The sequence below is a fragment of the Boleophthalmus pectinirostris genome, unplaced genomic scaffold (assembly GCF_026225935.1).
Source record: "Boleophthalmus pectinirostris isolate CB_2022bp ecotype Guang Dong unplaced genomic scaffold, ASM2622593v1 HiC_scaffold_3, whole genome shotgun sequence".
Lineage (NCBI taxonomy): Eukaryota > Metazoa > Chordata > Actinopteri > Gobiiformes > Gobiidae > Boleophthalmus > Boleophthalmus pectinirostris.
This window is the reverse complement of record NW_026571299.1, coordinates 21,645,605-21,671,102: the sequence shown is the minus strand read 5'-3', so window position 1 is coordinate 21,671,102 and position 25,498 is coordinate 21,645,605. Positions and strand designations below refer to the sequence as shown.

The window sequence follows — 25,498 nt, the reverse complement described above, 5'->3', positions numbered from 1 at the left end:
CTTTTTTATTTTTGTCTCTCGTCACATATGGCTGACCCGCTGGACTTCTGCAGACTCTGATGCAGGTGAGTGCAGCTTTCAGTATTCAAGCCAAATATACAAGGACTAAACAGGGCCTCTTGCTCTCTCACACAATGTTCACCTTACTCATGTAATCGTCTATAGTATTGTATGCAGCTGTAAATGCTGTAGGTAATATAAGGTGATATGAGGTTATGTAAGGGAATGTAAGATATAGTAAGAGGATATAAGGTTATGTAAGATCATGTAAGGTGTAAGTTAATTTAAGGACTTTGACACCACTAGTTTGATTATTTGGTTCGCACCAGACAATAAAATTGTTATTGTGTAACATATAAACTCCAGTGTGGTCCACTTTCACACCTGTAAACCAACTAACACTGGGTTGGGGGCGCCGAGGTGCAGGGGCCCATCACCGCGGCCGATACAGGGAAACTGTGAATGGCTCATTAAATCAGTTCTGGTTCCTTTGGTCGCTCTACAGTTACTTGGAGCATGTTTGCCCACAGTTCGAGGTTTGCCCCATGTCTCCTTCACTCAACACAAACAGGAAATTAAATAATTATTATCTCGTATGATACATCTTGAATAGTTGGTTTGGACCTACTGTCTTTGGTGTTCTCACTAGAGGGACTTCACAAAAGTTTGGCATTTGGTGCGGAGTCAAGCAGACCACCTCTTTTTTGAGGTCTCAGTCCAGTTGATTTAGTGTGGATCTGAGTGCGATTTAAGCTTTCACACTAACAAAAATGAGCTGAACTAAGAGCTTCTGGTCCTAATGGAATATTTGGTGCACACCAACTGCTGTCTCTGTAAAAGAACCCTTAGATAATGAAAGGTGATGTGTGTTTAGCTTTAGCCTGGGCTTCTGTGTGAGGCTGTTTTTCTTTGCTGCAGATGAAACTTTTGGCTCTGATTCAAGGTTTAAACCTGTAATTATGAGCTCAAACAAAAAAAAAAAAACACCTTTGTATGAGTCATGTGATCTTAATGCAAGTGCTAATTATGACACAAGACAGTTCCCAGTTATTCAGATGAACAGGTTACAGGTATTATTCTGAAGAAACCAAGAGTGATCAGCTGCAGGAATAACGTTGGCTCACTGCAAGCTGTTTAAAATGAACTTGTTTTGTTTCGATTTGTTTTTGAGATAGTACAGAGACTTTAATATATCCATATGGATGTGTAGCTGAGGCTTTCTCCTCAAACATCTGCTCCTAATTTATCTGCTGACCAGTGTTTCCACCGTCCTCCCAGTCACAGAGAAAAGACGTTGTTAAAGCAATGCAAATCAACCAGAGGCTGTATTCAAGACCTGCTGCTGTGGTTCGCCTCTCCTCCGCTCAGTGTAGACGCTGTGGCTTAGACTCCTGATCTGTCTGAGTGGAGTGTGCATGTCCTCCCTGTGCTACTGTGCTGATCCTGGTGTGGGTTAGACTCCTGCTTGTTTCTTTGCTTCATGTGGCATTAAAGACTCGATATGACTCTATTTTCTGATCTATGTTTTAACATAGTTTCCTCATCACAAACATACCTGAGTTGTGTTTTATTTCATTCACACATGTTTAACACACAAACTCTGCATGTTTGAGTTCTCCTCTCAAACAGAAAACACTCTGTTCCACCTTGTGCTGTCATGTTGTAACACAGCTCCACTGCTCCTCTGTGTTTAGAAACTACATACACCTTCACTAGAATCATTTGGATGATTTCAGCCCTGGAATTGACGATCTCTAATGAACTAAAGGTAAAATGATAAATGGTAAATGGTCACATTTGTCTATAGCGCTTTTCCACCTTCAAGGCACTCAAAGCATTTTACAACAAGGAACCACTCACCCATTCACACGCACATTCACACACCAGTGTACGCAGACACTGTGGGCAAGGTGGGTTAAGTGTCTTGCCCAAGGACACAACAACAGCATTCATCTGTGGGAGCTGGAATCACACCAGCCAACCTGTGGGTCAGTGGATCTGACCGTTCAGCCTGTGATGTTTATGTCAAGAGCTGGAATCGAACTGCCAGCCCTAAAAGGAGTTGTTCACTTCAAAACTACCTCTCCGTGGCATCACAAGGTGGAATATTGTGTATTACAAGGACATGACTGAGGTGACGTCGCCAGGGCAAGTTACAGGTCAGATCTGTGGAGAGACACTTGTTTTTATTGTTTGAGCATTATATGTTGCAGTGCAGAGTCATTTTGTCTCTACAATATGTTACGAGAACAGTCACTTTAGGTTTATTTATCAAATATTAAAGCCAATCTGGTCAAAAGAATGTGACCTTATAGAACCCCACCTCCCTCCCTCTCTCCCTATCTCTCCCTCTCTCCCTCCTCTCATCCCATCCCTCTTTTCCCATCCTCTTCCACTTCCTTTTCCTCCTCCCCCACTTCCTCCAGCCTGTATAGACATGTGTATTGTGTCCATTATTGTGTGTTTTGTGTTAGAGTGGCTCCCTGGGGCACAGTTTCACCTCCTCGCACTCCTCTGCCTTTGTCATGACTTTGAACCATCAACTTTTATCTCAGTCTGAATGAAACAAAACAAGAAACAAAACAGAACTGATCAGTACCAAATATGAACTTTTTAAAATCATATCGATCACTATCCACGGGAGGAGGGGTTTTCAAACTGTCCTTCTTTTTAGTCATTTTAGGTTTTGTGCAAATAATATAGGACGTTTTCACACCTTGTTCTAGTTCCTAATGTAAAAGACAAAACTAAATCTGGAATAAACCAGGTCTAAACCAGCTCTCAAACCAGTCTACATCATGTGTAAAGCAACAAAGACAAAGCCTGGGCCTGTGTTGCATCATTTTCTGATCTCTGCTAGAATGCAGTTTGCTCACCACAAACATACTTGGATTTGAGATTCAGCCACTGTTCCACCTTGTGATGTCATGTGGTCATACAGGAAATACTCCACCACATTTTTAAACTCCACACACCTTCACTAAAATCAAAACTTTGAATGATTTCAGACCTGGAATTTCCAGTCTCTACTGAACAAAAGTTAAAAAGTAGCTACCATCTAAAAAAAAAAAAAAAAAATACTGCTTCATGGCATCACAAGGTGGAAGAGAGCATTTTGATCTTTGGAGTTATAGACAGACTAATAATAAAGGGTTACTCAAAAATGTGTGAAAGAAACAAAACACAGCTCCAGGTCTGTTTTTGAGGAGGGAACAACAACTTGGCTTAAAGCTCACACGAGTCGATTTTGTATAATATCGGACTTTTAAAAGAGAAGTCAATCTACACATTTTCACTTCGTCAACTAACTGAAATAAATAGTCACAGAATCCCAGTGAAACCTAAAATAAATCACTGTTGTTGTGTTTTTGAGCAAGACACTTCAAGCACTATGAATATATGTATGAATACTGAAATTATGACAAATTCTAAACTTGAATTCAAAAACATGAACACAGCCTCTCCATGGCGTTTAGAATGTTGAAACTCTGGAAAACGAAGCATTATTTTTCAGTGTTTAAAAAGCTGCTCTCAGTGTTTTTATTCAGTACAAATCAGAATGATGGACACAGAATCCACTGACTAGATTTGATCATCTGTCTTAAATTACCAGCCCGATTTAGCATCTTAGCTGAGATTTGTGAACATATGTCTTATTCTTTGATAGTGAACAGTTGTGTGGTGGATTCTCTTGTTGATTTAAGGCGGTGTGCTGATTTAAGGTTGTCTGGGTGTCAGCGCAGTAAAGTCAGCCTGATTACACACACACACAGCCCCCAGATGGAGCATCGCGCTAGGGTGTAACCGAGACACAAACAACCCTTTGGAGTGGTTTACTGGGGTCACCATACTGCCTTAAATCTGTGTGTGTCACTATGTATACCACCTTAAATCCAGCTTTAGAATATGTGATCGTGTTACAATGCACATATTGCTTTGGTTTAGTTCTGGTTTGGTTCTGGTTTAGACTTAATCCTGGTTTAAGAAGATTTAGACCTGATTTAGTCCTGGATTACTCCTGTTTTAGTTTAACCTTTATTTGTCCCATGATGGTGGAATTTCAAAGTTGCAACAGAAAGCACAAAATCGAAATATGTAGTAAAACATCAAGAGAAATAACTACTGAAATATAGACCTTAAAAATATTCAAATAGAACATTAAAATGTACTTTTAATAAAATAAAACTTGAAATAAAAGTGTAACTTTTTAGCCAAAAAATAAAACCCCAGAAGTTTTTTTTTTGTTTTTTTTTTCATTTTGGTTGTGTTTATTGAATTAAATCATGCGTCCTGACTTTGAGAGGGCTTGCATCTCCACAAACCTGACTCTTATTTGGCCTGGAGGAGGTGTTACATAGTGCTTGTTTAGCCTTTAGTAGAGTCATTGTAGGTCCTTGTTAACACCTGGTTTTTGTCTCGGTTTTCTTTGGATCTAGTAGTTTAGTAATGTTCGAGTCCTGATCTAGTTCCAATCCTGGTCTAATCCAGAGTCCAGGTCTAGTCCTAGTCTAGTGCCGGTCTAGTCCTGGCCTAATCCTGGTCTAGTCCTTGTATTTTCATTTTCCCTCCTGTCCACATGAGCCCACTCCATGCTTTGATGTGGGGTCAAAGGTCATAGGGCACAAGTACAGCTGTATGCTAATGAGCGGCTAAAGTTTACTGAGCGTGTGCAGAAGAGAGACGACGTGGGAGGGGGGTACAAGAGGAGCTTTTTAAATACAACTGCACTTCTTGTAGTTTTCAGACCTCATACTTTTACTCCTACTTGAGTGTTATATAGTACAGTGTAAGAGTACTCTTACTTGAGTAATAGTACAGTGTAAGAGTACTCTTACTTGAGTAATAGTACAGTGTAAGAGTACTCTTACTTGAGTAATAGTACAGTGTAAGAGTACTCTTACTTGAGTAATAGTACAGTGTAAGAGTACTCTTACTTGAATAAAAGTTGTACTGCATTTCGTCTTCCCTCTGTGACTGAATCTTAAGTGACAAAAGTTTTATGTGACAATCTGAAATGATTTGAACATTTGTGTTTCTTCTTCTTAGATTGTTTCATTTTTGAGTCTGTCCATTAACAGACTCAGTGACTTTGTTCATGGTTAGTCCAACAAGTTACATCAACTTCAAATTATAAATCAGATGTTACATCCCAACACTTACAATTTAAGTTGAGCACTACTTTTCCCAAATACATTTTTACCTTTTTTTATTCCTACTTCTGTTTGAGTCATATTGTTTTGAAGTACTGGTACTCTTACATTAATACATGTACAGGTACTGTAGAGCACATGTGGAGAGCGAGGCAGAGCATCCAGGGGGAGAGTAAAGTGTGTGTCTTTATAGTGACGTACGTTTTGACAGTCGCATGTTAATGAGACGACAGTTTAAGCCTTTTTTCAATTTAGTTTCATGAAAATGGACTCAGTAAAAACTGAAAGACAGATTGTTAAAGGGTCCATACTGGGCCATTTTCTCATGTCTGATGTGGGTTCCTCATCACAAACACATAAGTTTCATTTGTTTCATTTGTACATGTTTAACACACAAACTCTTCACATTTAGGGTATTTAGAGTCAAAAATAAAACTTTCTGTTCCATCTTGTGATGTCATGTGGTGAAACAGGAAGTGCTCCACTGCGTGTTTAAACTCCACACACCTTCATAAGAATCATTTGGATCATTTCAGCTCACTGCCTGTCTCTATTGAACTAAATGTAAAACATAATAACGGAGCTGTTAACTTGAAAACTACCACTGCATGACATCACAAGGTGGAATAGAGCATTTTACGCTTTAGGGATGTAAGCAGACTAATAATAAAGGGTTACTTAAATGTGCAAATGAAACAAACACAACTCCAGGTATGTATGAGGAGGTAACATCATTTTAAAAAATGGCTTACAGCTCATAAGAAACAAGTTAGTGTAATCTAGGACCTTTAATAAGTAATTCCCATTTTAAAGCAGTTTTTAATGTTAATTATACTCTTTAATATTCACATTTCATTAGAACTTGTTTACGGCGACACACATTGTTAAACTTTTATATTTTGAACCTATTTTTGTGGGGATGGGGTCATTTGTTTTGAGCTTTCTTTTCAAAGACCTTGTCACTTGTTCTCTGAAAAACTGGCAACCCTGGAGGAGGCAGTGGGGGGGAGGCAGTGGGGGTGTCAGACAGAGGAGGAGTGAATGAACACGCGTGTCTCTCTTTCAGACCTGTGGAGTCGCAAACATAGTTCCATGTCATACACACAAACAGAGTTCTATTTATTGTAACTTATTTTATTTTAACTTAACTTATTCTTAACTTATTGGTGATGCTTTTTGATTGGACAATGCTTTTGGACGTAAACTCACTGAAGATGTTTTTTGGGAGGTTGGACGATGCGTTGGTGAGAAAACTATAACACATATAACTCTTTTTTTTTTTGTTAGATTAAAACTGTCTGGAATAATGCCAAACTAAATGTACACTAAAGGTGTACTGTGTAACTTTTTCTGGTGTTTGTTTTATTCACTTGTTTTGCCTAAAATATTTTACAGTTTAAAGAGACAATGTTGTTTTCTGATCTTTGTTATAATGTTGCTTCTTCACATAAACAGACCTGGAGTTGTGTTTTGTTTCATTCACACATGTTTAACACACAAACCCTGAGTTCTTCTCTCAAACAGAAAACACTCCATTCCACCTTGTAATGTCATTAAATGGTAATACAGCAAGTGCTCCACAGTGTTTTTAAATTTTATACACCATCACTAGAATGATTTGAACATTTTCAGCCCTGACATTGCCAGTCTCTATTCAACAAAAGGTAAAAGAAGCTGTTAACTTGAAAACTACCACTACATGACATCACAAGGTGGAGCAGAGCATTATAGATGTAGACAGACTAATAATAAAGGATTACTCAAAAGGTGTGAATGAAACAAAACACAACTTTAAATGTATATATCAAATCAACTACAGATGTTTTTATTTTTCCAAAATACCTTGAAAAGCATGCATTCTTACAGTGAGTGAGTGAGCCTCTCCACAGATCTGACTTGATGAGATGATGAGTTTAATGTAATTTAGTAACTTCTGCATCAAAACCATAAGGTGGCAGAGCCTTCACTAGAAAAAATAATGTTGCTTTAAGTACTGAGTAATATAATAATAAAAGGTTGGACCATTGTCTGAAGAGTGGCTGTAGCAGATTGGTTGATAGGTTTAAGTTCAGTTTAGTCCTGATGAACATGAGGTTTGGTCCTGTTGGAGTCCTGGTCTAGTCCCACGTGTTATGTGTTTGCACCTGTTGTGACACATTTTCATTTAGAGATGTCCCCTGTCCCTCTGTCTGGAGTCCCCTCCCTTCCCCCTCCCTCTCTCTCCTCTCTTTCAGCAGTCTTCCATCTGTCCTTAGCAGCAGGTCTAATCTCACCTGAACAAATGAGTCTTTAAAAACCTGAAACTTGAACTTGTTCTGATTGTGAGCCTCACTGAGCAGGAGGCATCTGTTTATCCCCGAAACTCCAGACCTTCTACACCAAACTGATGAAAATGATCTCCCTGTAAAACGCGTTTTTTAAAAAAAATCTTAAACAAGAGCTATTGTGCCTGTGTCTGCTTTATAAATACAATCTATGACACCTGTGGATCATTATGTTATAATTTGAAAAAATCACAATATTGATCTAAAAAACTGACTTCTGCATTACAAAACTGCGGTGCCCAGTGGGAGCTGATGTCGACTTAAATGTCATAAAAGTTTTTTGAGTGAAGACGTTTGCTCGCTCAAGCAGCTTCATTTTTGAGTGTCCAAAAAGTGCTGAATATAAATCAAAAGTATTTGTATTGCTCTCCATTGAACAGGAGTGAAACAGTGAGACCTGTTTCCTGCAGCTGGTCGTCTCTTTGTCACATGAGTATTTTTTGCCTGCAGGATTTCTCGTACGATGACCCAAAGCTGGAGTTTAACGTAGATGCGCCCAATGGAGTGGTGATGGAGGGATACCTGTTTAAAAGAGCCAGCAACGCCTTCAAGACATGGAACAGGTCACAGCTCATAAGATGTGAACATCTGTGTAGTTTACACTGAGTTTATACAATTTATAACTATAGATATTTTTTAGACAATATCAGCACTCTCCAAAAATAACCCAAAGAAGTCTTATATTATTACACAAGGCTTACTGTTTTCATGCCAAATACTTAAAGCCCCACTGTGTAACTTTCTAACCAAAGTATAAACTAAAGTAAAAGCTTAGGGAGGGCCTCCTGCTTGTTTTCATAAAAATGTTGTTCCTTTGGCTATAATCATCCCCAGTATGTCATAAAATATATATATATTTCCATTTAGAATATTTTGAAGTATGAGTTTAACTTTCTGTTTTCATGGAATCATGCATGTGTCTTGCCATCTCCAGAAAGTTACACGGTCTTGCTTTACTTCAGGAGTAGTATTTAATAGTATTAAATAGTAATAGTAATAGTATTTATTTAGTATTTAATGAAATATTAAGTATAAAATGTACCAAAGTGTAAAACATTTGACACTGTTCATCATCAGTGGTCCTGTTCTAGCTCTTGTGGTCTGATGTGTCTCCTCTCTTTGCTGTAGACGGTGGTTCTCCATACAGAACAGTCAGCTGGTCTACCAGAAGAAACTGAAGGTAAACTTTCACCTTTCATTTTTATTATTGCCCCAAAGGGGGTACAGCAGTGTCAGACATACAGTATATACACAGTAAATTCAATAATATACTTACCCACAGCTTAAACTTAATAAATGCATTCTCTTAAAATTAAACAAAAAGAACAGAAGATGTAACCACATTTCACCATGAATGCTCCATGCTATAAGAGCATTCATTCTAGTTATGGCTTCAGAAAGAGGAAGTCTGAGCTCCAAGAGTCCTGACTTTAATATAGTCCCTGTTCTCATTCAAATGGACTTCTAGATTAATCCAGTCACTATTCTCTCCTTTATGTCAGTATTCTCTCCTATAGGACTCTCTGACAGTATTAATAATAATAATAAATCCCCTGTATTCTTCATAGGACTCTTTGACGGTGGTGGTGGAGGACCTGCGGCTCTGCTCAGTCAAACCGTCTGAGGACAACGAGAGGAGGTTCTGCTTCGAAGTCGTTTCACCCACAAAGTCAGTCCAACATTTACTGTATTTAAATATATAACTAATATTTGAATATACTAATGATCTCATATTTATCAGTCTCACTTTTTGAATATGTTTTGCGTATTTGCAGAAAACAATTGCCTATATAGATTTCCTTGACATAAACAATACAGATTGTCAATCATTCCCATTTCAAACTAAAATTTAATTTGTTGTTGTGTGTAGGAGCTGTATTAAACATGTGTGATTGTTGTTGTGTGTAGGAGCTGTATTAAACATGTGTGATTGTTGTTGTGTGTAGGAGCTGTATTAACATGTGTGATTGTTGTTGTGTGTAGGAGCTGTATTAAACATGTGTGATTGTTGTTGTGTGTAGGAGCTGTATTAAACATGTGTGATTGTTGTTGTGTGTAGGAGCTGTATTAAACATGTGTGATTGTTGTTGTGTGTAGGAGCTGTATTAAACATGTGTGATTGTTGTTGTGTGTAGGAGCTGTATTAAACATGTGTGATTGTTGTTGTGTGTAGGAGCTGTATGCTTCAGGCTGAGTCAGAGAAGCTGAGACAGGCCTGGATCCAGGCGGTGCAGGCTTCCATCGCCTCGGCTTATAAGGACATTGGAGACAACTATTATGCAGAGGTACTACTATTATAATATTAATAAAACACTTCTATAATACTTAAAATACTCCATATAGAGACATCAGAGACATAAATCAACTTCAGACCACCCCATTCAAAGCCTTGTACCCATTTTTTCCCCCATATCTTTGAGCAAAATGTGACTTGCTCCAGTACAGATCTACTGTATGAGCAGCTCTTGAGGTCAAAATAAGTCCTCTATGTACGATGTCTGCATCTCATCTCCACTCTGGTCTCTGAAACTTGTGAAAAGTGCTTATAAACTCACTGTGGTGAATAATTAGGATGTTCAAACTTTGGACCACTGCAGACCATTTAAAATGAACTACAGTAGTTCTGTATTTTTTTCCCTTTTCAAGACAATCAAAATCAGGCACAGAGCTTTTAACATACCATATTTTCCGGGCTATTAGACACGCACTTAAATCTCCAACCCCATCAGACAACGACTGGACGCCCCACAATCCAGAGCACCCTATACACGAATCCACTCGGGTGTCCCAGCACGACTTCAGTAAACTACAAAGCCGCACCACCCACAGAACACACAAACACACACAGAGCAGACAGCGACCGCACAGCGAAAAACACCCACAGACACACTCATCACTCCACGCCGACGAGGAACGAAACGGAGGAACGAACCGAAAAAGCGAGTGCAATGTGCCACTTCTAGACACAACTGAACAACTGAGTCACAAACACGCCAACATTATCCAGCGGTCCCAGACAGCACCCTCCCTACACGCCACAACTGAACAAAGCCCAGAGTCACCGTGAACGCCACAAACAAACAAAACCACTCACCCATCACACTGTTGTGTTTCCTTTAAATTCCCATGCGGTTTATTTGTGAAAAAAGTTCGAAGATAGACCATTTAATGACAGTGCGCCTTATAATCCAGAGCACCTAATAGCCTCGAACATACGGTAATTTCTAACCAGTTCTGTTCTTATTCCCTCTTTAGCGTTTAGACCGAACAGCGTCCCCCTCCACCAGCTCAATTGACTCCGCCTCCGAGCCAAGGGAAAGGGTTATGGAGCGCGCTCAGTCCAGAGGGGGGGAGGGGCTTCTGCAGAGGGTCCAGACTCTGCCCGGTAATGAGGTGTGCTGCGACTGTGGCCAGAGTGCCCCCTGTTGGGCCTCCATCAACCTGGGCATCCTGCTGTGCATCGAGTGCTCTGGCATCCACAGGTACAACACCACTGTCTTGGTAATGATCAGTGAGCAGTTCAAGGTCTAATATTACACAAAAGTGACTGTTGTGAGCTTTAAGCCATGTTAGAATGTTGTTACTGCCTCAAAAACAGAGTGACACTGACACTTGACAAATATACAGAGCACAAATCACCCACAGATTCCTGGAAACTCAGAATGCTTAAAATCAATCAACATTTTATTTCTATAACACCTTCCAATGACCAAAGTTGACCACAGTGCTGTACAACATTAAAACAAGATAAAAAAGAATAAACGTCATACAAACAGGTCAACAAAACACATTACACCATTAAAATAAAGAAAGTGTCACAGGGCCACTAACTGTTAAAAGCCGTTCTAAATAAGTAGGTTTTAAGTTTGGCTTTGAACAGAGGCAGGTCAGGGAATCGACTTTCCCTCATCAAAAACATGCCTGCTTGTTTTCAGCCAAAACGTATACTAAATTAAAATACATTTTCATTTTGGTTGCATTTAATTAGTGTGAAAAACTTTAAGGTTATTCTGTATTTACATGGAATGATGCAGGTGACATGCCCCCTCTGGAAAGTTTCATACTGTAGCTTTAATATTGTGTTATTGTGTTTCAGGAGTTTGGGCGTTCACTGCTCTAAAGTGCGCTCTCTCACTCTGGACTCATGGGAGCCGGAGTTACTGAAGGTACAGCTCTCCTTTAAATTTATATTAGCTTCAATTTTTTTAGTTTAGTTTTTTGTTTAGTTTGACACTTTGACAGAATAACAGCACAGCTGATCTGTCATCTGTCTTTATGTGTCTCTTTCTCTCTCTCTGTCCGTCTTTCTCTTTTCCTCTTGCTCTCCCCTCAATTTTCTCTCCTCTCTCCCTCCTCTCCTTTCTATAAACCTCACCCCCTTTCACTCTCTCTTTCTGTCCCTCCCTCTCTCTTATTTCTCTCTCCCCTTTTCTCTCACTCTGTCTTTATCACTCACCCCTCCTCTCTCTTCCTCTTTCTCCCTCTCTCCTTTTACAGTTGATGTGTGAATTGGGGAACACTGTGATAAACCAGATTTATGAGGCCACATGTGATGAGGTTGGAGCCAAGAAACCTGGCCCCGCCTCCTCCAGGTAAGCCCTGCCCCTTTTTTTGTAAGTCAGCTCTGTAAACAAGTGGATCATCTAGTGCAGTTGTGTTTCTCATGTCAGTATTTGCATAGTGACAAAAAGAGGAGGAGTAGATGTCAGAGCAAGCTGCAGCAAAACTGTGTCAGGAAAGAACTTGGCCTAAAATAGAACTAACTATTTGCTTCTTCAGATGACAATCCTGTGTTTCCTCTGTCCTTGTATTTATTTTTCATACTTATACCATTGTTGTACTATTTTTGTTGTTGAGCACTTTGGTAAGATTTGGCTGTTTTAAATGGGATCACAACATTCTACAGGTCAATGATATTTAATACAGATGGGGGCAGCTCAAATGTTGACGTGAGTTGTAATACAGCAAGTTTTTGGGTCTAGTCGTTAATATAAACATTTGTGGATTTACCTTTTTGGATATTTCAGTGGAAATTACAGTGTCCTCAATCGAAAGCTTTAGCTGATAGGGGATAGGTGAAAACAGACATTTTCTGAGCACTCGAGCCTCAAATGCAGGACAATACAGATTACTCAAACATGCATGAATCAATCTAAATACAACTATACAAACTGAAGATGATGAAATACTGTTTAATATACCTGAGTTGATTTTGCATAATACAGTATATCCTCATTAAAAAGTTACTTTTGGGCCCGGTCAAGCAGAAGTAAACAGCAAGGCCAAAAATTCAAGTTAATGCATCTGATATAAAAATGCATTCAACAGATAGCACATGTACTCTAGTTTATGAAACTGTTTACCTTTTTTCTGTACCATTTTTGGTTCTAAAGTTACATACGTTTTAAACAGACCATGTATGAAACATGGAACAAAAATTATTTCCCAAATTTCAAAGACCTGCAAATCATGTAAATAAATGGATGTATTTCTTGTGATCTTGTGTTATTCCATCTTTGAACTGTTGATGAAGGTACATGATTTTTTTTTTTTAAGTATTTAAAATGATAAAAACTTGCTTGGAAGGACTGACATTTGAAGTAATATTAAAGTATTCGGAAGAAAAAAGATGAGAAACTATGCAAAATCATGCACCTTCTAATTGCTTACACAATTTTCCCTCCGTTACTTTTCCCTCCGTTACCATGACCTTTCTTAATAAAAAGAATTACTCAAAAAGTAAGAAGTTTTTCAACCTAATCTTGTACCATATGGTAGAAAACTATATGAAGCAAATATTCAAACCAGTTTGTTAAGGATATGTAAGTGAGAACCGCTAGTTATCGCTGTTTGTATTTATTGCCCAAAAAGTGCTGCATATTTCATTCCCTCCGTTACCGACATGAGTTTTTAAAATTTTTGTCAACAACTTGAAAGAATATCACAGGTTTAACTTTACCCTGTTGGAGTGTTAACTCTTTCCTACATTCTAATACCTTACTTATTTCAATAGTCTAGTTTCTGAATAAGAGCTATTTGAATGTAAAAAATCTGCCCCTGTTTCCCTCCGTTACCACTTGACCGGACCCATGTATGTTTCCGTGTTCTCCAGGCAGGAGAAGGAGGCGTGGATCAAGTACAAGTATGTGGAGAAGCGCTTCCTGAAGAAGCTAGGGGGCGCTGCGCTGGTGGAGGCTGAGAGGAAACACCGGCCATGGACAGTGAAGAAGTGTCAGAGGAGCAGCGGCTCTATGCGACGTTTGAACAAAACACGCCGGAAATACAAACGATACGAACCGGGGAGCGTGAACGCTGCTAATCTGTCTGCAGGTAACTATGGCAACAGATTTTGGCCCTCACAGACGCATTATTCATTCACTCCACACTCAGTGATGGTAAGACACTACTGTCTTCACAACTGTCTTGGGACAGACTGACCAGTGAGCCGACCACCATCAACACTTACACACCACTTTGATCTTAGACAAGAAGGGTGAAGTGTTTTGCTAAAGAACAAGAGAACACTGATCAAATCTGGGAGCAAACATTTGGGTTGGTGAGTGGTTGGTGATATGATGTACTATCATATCAGCACAAACAGACCTGGAGTTGTGTTTTGTTTAACACGCAAACCTGCATATTTAGACTAGAGTTCTTCTCTCAAACAGAAATCCCTTTGTTCCACCTTGTGATGTCATGTAGTAATACAGGAAGTGCTCCACTGTGTTTTTAAACTATATACACCTAGAATCCTTTGGACAATTTTAACCCTGGAAAAGAATCTCTACTGAGCTAATTATGGAGCATTTAGAGCTGTAGACAGAGTAATAATAAAAGGTTACTCTATAAACATATGTGAATGAATCAAAACACAACTCCGGGTCTGTTTTTGAGGAGGTAATAGCATTATAACATGGATTAAAAATCTGTTTCTTTTTGTCTTTCAGCCGCTGCAGCAAAATTTCGTCGAGATTCCTTGTTCTGTCCTGATGAGCTGGATTCACTGTTCTCGTACTTTGACACTGGCTCTGGCCCCCGCAGTGAGTCCTTTGTTTCACATAACAGCTGTATTATTGCAGGTGTATTTTGGAGTTTTTGATTTCTTCTTCTCTTCCTCAGGTCCGGCCGGTCTTAGTAGCGACTCAGGGCTAGGGGGCAGCACTGATGGCAGCACAGATGTTTTAGCTTTTGGATCTGTTGTGGACAGCGTCACAGAAGAAGGTTTGTGTTTTTGAGAGAAATAAAATAATTACTAGGGCTGGGTACGTTGACGCGTTAATTTTGTGTCAACTAATTGATTCATTATCGCGACAATTATTTTAACACCATTAACACAGTTTTTATTATTTATAAATTTTTTTATTGTATACGTCTGTTTCTCACTGGCTTTTATTTTGAAAAAGTCCACTGCAAGCGTTTCTTTAAGTTTGACGTCTTTTCTTTACACTTTTTTCACTTTTTTCTGACCACGTGAGATGCAACATGTCCGAGCCTCGGCCGCAGGCTCCATCCCCGGTCGTGGGCTCGGCTGCGGGCTCCAGCTCTGGCAGCGGGCTGGTCCGGCCCGGCCAGAGTCCAGTTTAAGGGTCTTTCTTGTTCTTCTACGTCCAAGTAGAGGTGTCCGGTGTGGTTTTCGTCGCTGCGGTCTCACTTACATAATACTTTTACAGGGTATTCATGAAGATCTGGTAGATTTCATGATATGATCCCGCCCATAACTCAATGAAATATGATTGGCTCAGACAACTGTCAATCTCAGACTTCATTACAGTCACCGAAGGCCCTGCAGGAGTTTCTTTAGTTCAGTGCTGCAGGGGGAGTCACTGACTTACCCAGATACCACTGGAATATAAATTGTGATGGGTCCATTTCCATTCCATTATATTAACCCTTTGTGTCCCAAGAAATATCAGTCCAAATTTATAACAATGATCTAGAAATTATTACTAGTGTCGTGTTTATTACTCACTGAATAAAAAATATTGAAAAAATATATTAGTAGTACAAAAATTCATTTAATATTTTTTCTTGAGCCTTCTGAATACCTTGAAGGCTCTGATGGTTCCCCTCTGAAAAAAATGCTGTTTGCACAACAAATGTTTGACTCTTTCATTTACATTTCCAATAAAAGTCACTATACGCTACTTTTTAATTAATTAATTGGTTTTGCGTATAAACATGTGATTAATCGCACTCAAACTCATGCGATTAATGCGATTAATTTTTTAATTTTTTTTTTCCCAGCTCTAATAATTACACATGAATAAAAAAAAAACACTACAAAACATTTTGTACAGTGGAGCTTTCTACCATGTTGTTTGCTCATCAAAAACATGCCTGAAGAGGTTTTAGAGGTCATCCATTCATGTCTGAGGACTTTAACATTCTCTCCCAATCCTGTTCAAACTGTAACTGTAATAAAGGTCTACGTGGGACAGATTTTTCAGTCCCGCCAGCACCCGCGTTATGCAGTCCAGCTCCCACCTGCATCTGCGATAAATTGTCCCACTACCGACATTCACTTTCTAAAGCTCTATCAAACACAGAGAAGCGGAAAGGAATTGTTGGAAATGTGCACGAGATTAGGACCACATCGGCATATTTAGTCTGCTTAAAATGTTTTTATTAATGCCAAGTAAAATATCTAACAAAAATTATGTGTGATAGACAAACATGAATCATTTGTATATTTTACTTTATACTCATATTTAGTTTGTGGGACTGTAGTTTATCATCCACCCCGCATTGTGCTTAGGGTTAGGTTAGGTTAGGTTGCTTTATTCGTACCCGTAGGTAAATTTGCTTTGCAGATTTAAGAGACAGGTTCCACATTTCACATTTCATTCATCCACAAAACACACATAAAAACACGATAAAATGTTACAATAAAGTGTTACAGTGCTCCAGTGCAGAATGGTTTGTTCCATAAACAACCAATTAAAATCATCCAACACACTTGTCTAAAATCACAATAAATAAATCTTAAATATGTTAAAAACACACAATCTTAAATAAATAGATTACAATTTATTCATAAGTATGATAGCAGCCGGAATGAAGCTCCTCTTAAAACGATTCGTTCTAGATCTTGGGACTAAAAACCTCTGACCAGAGGGAAGCAGCTGAAACTCTGAGTTTAGTGGATGTTGCACGTCTCCCAAAATACTCTGGGACATCCTCTGTAAGTGTCTCGAGTACAGAGAGTCCAGACTGCTCTGAGGATAGCCAATCACCTTACTCGCCCATTTAACCAACTGATTCAGGGAGTTCTTGTTTTTAGCAGAAATGCTCCCAAACCACGAGACCAATGAAAATGTTAAAACTGATTCCATAAATGTTTTATAAAACAGTATCATCATGGTTCTCTCTACACGGTAAAAGGACAACTTTCTCAGACAATGAAGGCGCTGGTGGCCTCTTTTACACACACCAGAACAATTATCGTCAAAACTCAGTTTTGAATCAATGATTGTTCCTAGATATTTATATGAGTCCACACACTCAACTGTCTGCCCCTTTATCTCTGTGAGATCACACTGAGGCGCTTGTTTTCGAAAGTCAATAATCATCTCCTTCGTTTTGGATACATTTAGGTATAGATTTGACTCTTCACACCATTTTACAAATTCCTCAACAATTGGCCCATGTTGGTTTTCATTTTTGTGAAGCAAGCTCACAATGACAGAATCATCCGCATATTTTATTATTGTTCTATTCTCATAGGTGCTCTGACACTTATTGGTGTAGAGTATGAACAATAGGAATGAAAGAACGCATCCCTGCGGTGATCCGGTTGATGACACCATCTGGTCAGAAAGAACACCATTCACTCTTACTCTTTGTGTTCTCTGTGTTAAAAAATCAAGAATCCACCCCACAATATTAAAATCAAGGCTAAAATGTTCTAAAAGTCTTTTACAAAGAATATGAGGTTGCATTGTGTTGAACGCAGATGAAAAGTCAATAAAAAGTAGTCTTGCATGCGTTCCAATCCCCTCTAAGTGCTTAAAGAGTAGATGGAGTAAAGTTACTGTGGCATCCTCTACTCCTCTTTGAGGCCTATAAGCAAACTGCATGGGGTCAAGCGCACTCACAGTTTTCCTCAAAATTTCTGACCTTACTAGTTTTTCAAAGTTTTTCATAGCCATTGACGTTAGTGCAACAGGCCTAAAGTCATTAAGGTTTTTGGGTCTGCTCGTCTTAGGAACTGGAACAATCACTGAGTCTTTCCAGATCTTTGGTACTTGCTGTTTCTGCAGAGACAAATTAAAAATGATCTGAAAAATAAAGCTCAGCTCCTTGGCGCAATTTTTAAGAATATGACCACAGATCTTATCTGGACCCATACTCTTTTTTACCTTAGTTGTCTTAAATACACTTTCCACTTGCCTCTGCGAAATGTCACAATGCCGATCTTCGCAGAGCTTACCTTTAAGCTCCTGAACTTCATCATCAAAATCTGAAGTCTCAAACCGAGCATAAAAACAAGTCCTGCTCCCACCTGTGCCCGCAATGTCCAGCGCCACACTGTTTTGCGTCAGGTCCCACGACCCTGCACTCCCTCGGGAGGCTCGCAGTAGTGCAGGGCTCTAAGCTGTAAGATTTGTCCAATGCTCCGCCCACAAGCCTACATCACACACGACAATTCTCCATAAATAGACAAAAACATGACACAAAACTTCAAATTGACAAATCTGTTGTGATGTGCAGTAGTTTCATTTGCGGTATGCACACTGATGGTGTGGTGATAGCACTCTGAAAGGGGAGTGACTTAGTGCATAGAGTAAAGAGAGGGGAGACCCAAAGCCTCAAAATGGAAAGTGAAACTTATAATATGTTAATAGATTGTTTTTGGTGATATAGCATTTCCAAAATATCTTCCCCCTTTAAGTTGTGTGAGGCGACTGCTCTTGTGATTTTGGGGCTTTACAAAATACTCTGAACTGAATGTGAACATTTCCTGTTGTTTCAGAGGAGGAGTCAGAGTCTTCCAGTGGGGAGGTGGAGATCGAGCAGGAGCCCTCAGACTCAGAGGACCCACGGGAGTTGCACCCAGGTGCCACATTACACCCAGGGGTGCTCCTGCTCCGAGCCGCTCGTCTGCACAACCTCCCGCTGATGGCAGAGTCGTTAGCCCACGGAGCCGACGTGCACACATCCACAGAGGAGGAGGGCAAGACCGCACTCATACAGGCTGTCATAGGGGTGAGATGAAGGGGTTTATTGATACTCTGCAGCTGATACTCTGCCTCTGATGTCATCGATATTCCCGTGGGATGCGATGTTAACTTTAGGCTCTGCTCTGGCTGAAGCTTTATCAATCAGAAAGACCAGAGAGACCTGACCAGAGAGATCAGCTCAACTATTGTAGTTCCATCTAAATGGAACTACAATAGTTGAGCTGATTTGTGCTGTTAAACAAGTCTTGTTACTCTCACCTTGGACCTTGGACGCTTATACACTGATCACAGGCCAAATGTGTTGAAAATGTGTTGTTTAAATCCATTTTGTGTTTTTTCTTGAGTTTTCAGATCTATCTTCTATTTATCTAAAACTTTTTTGACAGTGTTTGCCAGTGTTTGAATTGTGTCACTATGGTAACTCCTGAACAGTCCACCATAGAGATACATGCAGAACACCCACAGCATGATGTCACTGCAAAGTATCATTTTTTAGTTTTTAAGATTACATAAGCATTACCTACCTACTGATAGTTTGCAATAACATCTCGCTGGGGGGTTTCACTTATAGGTCTATGGTGGAATATTCAGCTACCATGGTGACATGATACACACATGAGCAAACACTGCCAGATAAGACCATCTGAAAACTCAAGAAAGAACACATCTACATAGCACATGAAAAACTGTTGTCTAATGCGAGAGAGTTGTCCTTTTAATTTCCCGAAAACGTTGTTGACTGTAATGATATGATAAGTGCAAATATGGGTTTTGATAAAACTTTAAGCACTTTAACCCACTTAACGCACTTTAACTTCTGTCCCTTCTTTAATAATGCTCTGGTTCAATATTTACAGAATCTGTGTCATTGTTTTTAATCATTTTGTTGAATATTGTTGTTCATCTTGTTATATTTTGTGATTATCTTTGAACTCAGTTTTTTTTTTTTTTTTTCTCAAATTTGTTTTATTATTTGTCAAACAGTCAAGTGTGTGTGTGTGTGTGTGTGTGTGTGTGTGCGTGTGTGGTGTGTGTGTGTGTGTGTGTGCGTGTGTGGGGTGTGTGTGTGTGTGCGTGTGTGGGTGTGTGTGTGTGTGTGTGTGTGTGCGTGCGCGTGTGGTTGTGTTGATTTTGTTGTTTTGATGCTTATTTGAATTTATGTATCCTACTGTCTGCCCTACTGTATCTGTCTGTTGTCATTGTATTTATGGGGACCCCCTCGAAAATGAGATGGTGAGACATCTCAAGGGCTTATCCTTCAAACAAAAAAATTCTAATTCTTGCTGTAAAGTGCTAGTTACTCACCCACCATACCACCATCAGTTATCTTTTCAGAAAGCAGAAGTAGATCCTCCCTTTGGGTTGACAGATTCTAAACAAAATTATGTAATCAAATTATTTCAGAAATGGGAACTGTACAGAATGAACATACACATGCCAGATTGAAAGATAAGGTGAAGATATACACTACTAGTCAGGTTTTACACACCCTCTCATTCAGTGTGTTTTTTTTTTCTTTATGTTCACTACTTTCTACATTTTATATAAATATGAAATGCATGATTTAACATTTTTTCTTTACTACATAATTCCATATATCTTGCATCATAAATGTGGTGTCCTCTGTATGCATATAACCTGTAGAAAGTAGTACAACTAAAAAAGAAAAACAAAACATTGAATGAGATGATGTGACCAAAATGTGACTGGTAGTGTGTGTTAATACATTGAAGCTTTTGTTACATTTGAATCTGCATGCTCTCTTCATTCCTGTAGTATCGGTATAGTGATAACAGATTTTTCCTTCTTTCTCAGGGTTCTCTGATCGCCTGTGAGTTCCTGCTCCAAAACGGTGCCGACGTAAATCAGAGGGACATGAGGGGGAGGGGCCCGTTGCACCATGCCACCTATCTCGGACACACTGGGTATGATTCAGAAAAGCAGTTTTATATGTAGTATATAAGGTCATCAAAAGTATTGAAAATCAGATATTAATCAATACTAAAACTAGTATAGAGACTAGATACTCATTTGAGCAGGTATCAATACTAAAATGTCCCATTCACAGGACAGAAAGAACCTTTCCTGAATAGTTCACAATAGTTTCACAATGATCTTGAGCTGTATCAGAACAGTAGCTCAACTGGTAGTGCGCTTTGAATCAGTACTGAGTATCAAGTTTATTCCTTAGTATCATAATCAAGTTCAAATTTTAGTATTGTGTATTAAAATAACTGGCCAAATAACTCTAGATTCACTGTTGTTAATAGAAATTTCCAAATTTGAGCTCCACAAATGTTTCTCCTTCTCATTATTTGGGATCAGCTCCACAAACTTGTCATATTAATATTATCTTTCCTTTCAACTGACAACAGTCACATCTTTGGGGTTGAATAATGACACCATTTTCTGAAGCAATTGTGAAAAAGGTTTTCAAACTTGATTGACATTACTTAATAACAAGAGCAAAAATTTTACTCTTTTAACTTTTTTAATGAAAATTTACAGAACTGTACGTAATGTGTCTTGTGATTTGATTAGTTTCCAGAACCATTGCTGTGCTTTTGGCTGCTCCCCAAATGGTTTATACCAAAGTCAGATGTTCCTAATATCTCTGATGGGTGCAGTAAACTTACATAACCATTTACAACACTGACAAATTGTTATCTAATCAAGTGAATTTATTACATGCAAAGTAGTGGTAAACAGTTTAGCCTGAGCTGAGACAGGTCAGAATCCTCAGGTGGAGTTTGTTGCACCTGTCAGATTTGTTCAACAACAAGTTCAATATCTTCTGTGTCAGGAGAAATAAACTAAGTAATGAAATAAGTCTCAGAAAGTGGCGCCATTATTCAACCCCAAAGAGCAGATAAACATTTGTGGATCAGAAGTGTGGAGATTTCTTTCAAAAACAGTGCATCTGTTATAAAGACCCCTGCCCAAACTATCCCTGGGTTTCAGAGTAATGAAAAATTAGCAGTGTTGACATAGTATTTAACAATTCAAAACTAAAATATTCTGGCTTTAAAATGGTGAAAGATCCTCAAAAATTTGCCTATCCATAGGTTTCAGAATGATGAAAAATTTGAACTGTTGTTTTGGCAATTAACAATTTAAAACAAAATCCTACCTTTAGAACAATAGAACGTCCTTTCTTATGACTTATAGAGTTGTTTTGTATTGTTTTCTGCATATTTAGGCAGAGTTCTCTGTTCCACCTTGTGATGTTATATTGTAATAAAAAAGTACTCCACCTTGTTTTTAAACTCCATACACTGTCACTAGAATCATTTGGATCATTTCAGCCCTGGAACTGCCAATCTCCACTGAATCTCCACTGAGCTGTTCACTTGAAAACTACAGCTTCATGACATCACAAGGTGGAACAGAGCATTTAGATCTTTGGAGATGTAGACAGACTGATGAACCAGGATTACTCAAACATGCTAATTGAAACAAAACACAACTCCAGGTCTGATTTCATGTAGCAACATCAGCAAACTAGAAATCCCAGAGAGAGAGCCCAGAAGTGATATTATCATTAACAGCTCTATAACAGGAAGGGTCCACACATGTCCTAAGTCCCTTGTGTCTTTTTCCATCCTCACATTGCTGTGTTGTCCCTGTGTCAGTCAGGTGTGCCTGTTCCTGAAGCGCGGCGCGTCTCAAACTGAGGTGGACGAACAGGGGCATGACCCTCTGAACATCGCGGTGCAAACGGCCAATGCAGACATCGTCACACTGTGAGAAGCACTTTGATTTACTATTCTGCACCAATACAAAAATGACTGTTCTTAAATAGTATATTGTAATCAAATTAAGGTACAGCACCTTCAACCATAACAGCTCCCATCAGGAAGACTCCAAATGATCAAGTATGAGGGCACAGTACATCACAATGGAACCATAGACACTATCAGATCACAAAAGATGCAGTTATTTAGATAGTAGAATGTCCTCTGCAAAGAACAAAATGTCCTGTTTTTAAGTATAGAAAAATCTTGTTGTAACTGTAGCAAAACCTCTACAAACATGTTCTGAAATATCCCTGTGCATCAGATGTCTTTTCTGTGTCTCCATTGAGGTTTATTGTGCATAATGCTGTAGTTTAGACCTCTGCAGACAGGTTCTGAAATGTATGGGATTCTTAGATTAGTTTAACAGTTTGTATTTCAGTCTTCTCTCAAATGTAAAAGTTCCTTGGTTTCTGAACTGAACTGAATCTGAATCTGAACTGAATCTTCCTTTTGATAATCCCACTGCCACCTTCTTCAGAATAATCTAAAATGTACTTCTCATGATCTAAAGCTATTATTTATCAATCAGACGTATTTATCAATCAGAAATATTGATAACTGCAAATATTTTCTTTTTGTGAATTGCATAACTGCACCAAACTGAAAGCATTCCATGCAATACTTCAAAAGATCCTGTACATTGGAAATATGGCTATAGTTCTAGTTACAGTGTTTACGAAAAATGTACTGATCTTTACAGACGTAATGAAGACCATTTTAAAGATTTATGAGTGAAACAGGTCAAATATTTGAGTTTATCAGTGAAACAGGTCAAATATTTGAGTTTTTAAATGTGTGTTTAAATCATTGTTCTAACCTGACTGCATGCTCATGTCACTGATGAGCTCATACAAGACACGAAAATGTTCAGTGAAGGATTTATTTTTACAATAGTTTACCTTTAGTTTCTTCCCAAAGTTTGTTTTCTTTATTTTCTTTTTTTTACTTATTTATTTTTTCAACTGGTGCCAATTCACTTCCCTACTTACTACTATTTATACTTGCAGTACTTACTACTACTGCTCATTACAAGAGGTGCTAGTATAACTGCTAATAATTTTTAAAGTTCTGCAGCTGGTACATTCTTACTCTATCCTATTAGTACTGCTACTACTGCTACTACTGCTACTGCTGCTACTGCTGCTGCTACAACTTCTACTACTGTTACTACTGTTACTGTAACTGCTGTTACTACAGCTACTGCAAGTACTACTAATAATTTTAAAATGTCTGCAACTAGTACATTTTCATCCTTGCTTCCATTAGTTTGCCCCCGGGGCAGCTGTGGCTACAGTAGTGTCTTATCACCAGCGAGTGTGCAGTGAATGAATAATGACCACAATGTAGCACTTTGAGGAGCTTTGACATCCCTGTTATTATTATACTGCTACTACTATTACTGCTACTTCTGCTACTATTGCTACAGCTACTACTACCACTGCTACTACTACTACTGCTACTGCCGCTGCCACTGCTAGTTCTGTTTTTCATGTTTTTGAGACCGTAAAAAGTACAACACCTTTATTGTGAATGGTCCTCAGAAATGCGCCTGAAGTAATTATGGTTTCTTTCTTTCTTCCCAGACTGCGTTTGGCGCGGATGAACGAGGAGATGAGGGAGTGCGACGCTCCTTTGGGGCAGCCAGGTCAATACCCAAGTAGCAGCCCCACAGAACTACAGTACAAGAAGTGTATTCAGGAGTTCATCTGCCTCACCATAGATGAAAGCTAGTACACACACACAGTACTACTAATACTAATACTACTACTGCTACTGCATACTGTCTACTCTCACTGCTGGAGATACCACTACTACCTACCTAGGGCCCTGTACTATGAAGCACGGTTTGAATGATAGAGTTTTACTCCAGATCAAGATTCACTATGTGTTTAATGCTGGCCTTAATGTGCAATTCAAAGCTTTAAACATGTTTATAGTTATTTCCCCTTCTCATTTACCTTCTCAGAGTTGTAACTGGAGTCATTCATGCATGTTAGAACAATCTTTAAATCTCTTATTTTCAAGACCCCATATTGTCGATCGTCAGCTCCCATTGGGCCCTGCAGGTTTCTAGCTCGTTCAAATAACTCATACTTGTGTTAGTTTCTCAGGTCAAATTTCAGTCTTTTTGTCCAGAAATTGCTCAAAAACACCTTGAAAAACATGCATTCTTAGAGGAACCGGGGTCATCTCTCCACAGATGTGAGCTGTAGCTTCGCCTGATGATATACACTGCTTGTCTCTATGGTGATGGATAAGTTTAAGATTCCAGGGAAAACAATAGCAACTCCATGGAGACAAGTAACGGAAAAGTTACACGCTACAGCTTAACTAAGCGTTAACAAAACCACTTTATACCATTAGCACTTCCACGGGCGGCAACCCCTATTCCGACATACCGTCACTCCGATAGACCCCCACTCCGACATGCTCCCATTCCAACACTTTTTGATGCCCCTATTCCAACATTTTGATGCCCCCATTCCGATGAACCAGGACTACTCCAGGACTACTCCAGGACTACTCCAGGACTACTCCAGGACTAAACCAGGACTAAACCAGGACTAAACCAGGACTAAACCTGTGCGACCGCCTCCCGTGTCATTAGAGCATGCAGAGCTTTACGCACGCTGCTCTCTTGGCACGAGACGGGGTCGCATACGCCTGATCTCCCTGCAGTGAGAGCGTGGTGGAGGTGCCAGGTTAATTAGTGCGTCAAGGATTGGAATTTTACTTGGTCGTGGAGGACATGGCTTACACAGGGACCCAGAAATAAAAGTTTATAAAGAGGCGGCTGCAGAGCTGTTTCTCCTCATGCGCGCACTTAAAGATGTGAACTTTTACGCATTCGTTAACCTGGCACCTCCACCGCGCTCTCACTGCAGGGAGGTCAGGCATATGCGGCCCTCTCTCGTGCCAACAGAGCAGTGTGTGTAAAGCTCTAATGGCACCAGAGGCGGCCGCATAAGGAACAGCGCCTACCAACCCGTGTTCAGCACTAGAGCCGTAGCGGGACAGAAAGACAGTCTGCGGACAGAACAAGCTGT

At 39.3% G+C, this 25,498-nt stretch overlaps 1 protein-coding gene across 1 annotated transcript in view; it reads left to right on the top strand.

Moving 5' to 3' along the window:
* LOC110165698 (arf-GAP with coiled-coil, ANK repeat and PH domain-containing protein 3-like) overlaps positions 1-25,454 on the top strand; it is a 67,575-nt gene extending 42,121 nt beyond the window's left edge. Inside the window, exons 10-24 of the mRNA XM_055160961.1 lie at positions 54-65; positions 7,925-8,037; positions 8,603-8,654; positions 9,043-9,143; positions 9,648-9,759; positions 10,730-10,956; positions 11,571-11,640; positions 11,972-12,066; positions 13,587-13,804; positions 14,422-14,514; positions 14,594-14,695; positions 18,447-18,679; positions 20,470-20,579; positions 22,287-22,397; positions 24,035-25,454. Coding sequence (XP_055016936.1) covers positions 54-65; positions 7,925-8,037; positions 8,603-8,654; positions 9,043-9,143; positions 9,648-9,759; positions 10,730-10,956; positions 11,571-11,640; positions 11,972-12,066; positions 13,587-13,804; positions 14,422-14,514; positions 14,594-14,695; positions 18,447-18,679; positions 20,470-20,579; positions 22,287-22,397; positions 24,035-24,182 — 1,797 coding nt within the window. The 3' untranslated portion in view covers positions 24,183-25,454. The remainder of the gene's footprint in view (positions 1-53; positions 66-7,924; positions 8,038-8,602; positions 8,655-9,042; positions 9,144-9,647; positions 9,760-10,729; positions 10,957-11,570; positions 11,641-11,971; positions 12,067-13,586; positions 13,805-14,421; positions 14,515-14,593; positions 14,696-18,446; positions 18,680-20,469; positions 20,580-22,286; positions 22,398-24,034) is intronic.
* Positions 25,455-25,498: the final 44 nt, after the last annotated feature.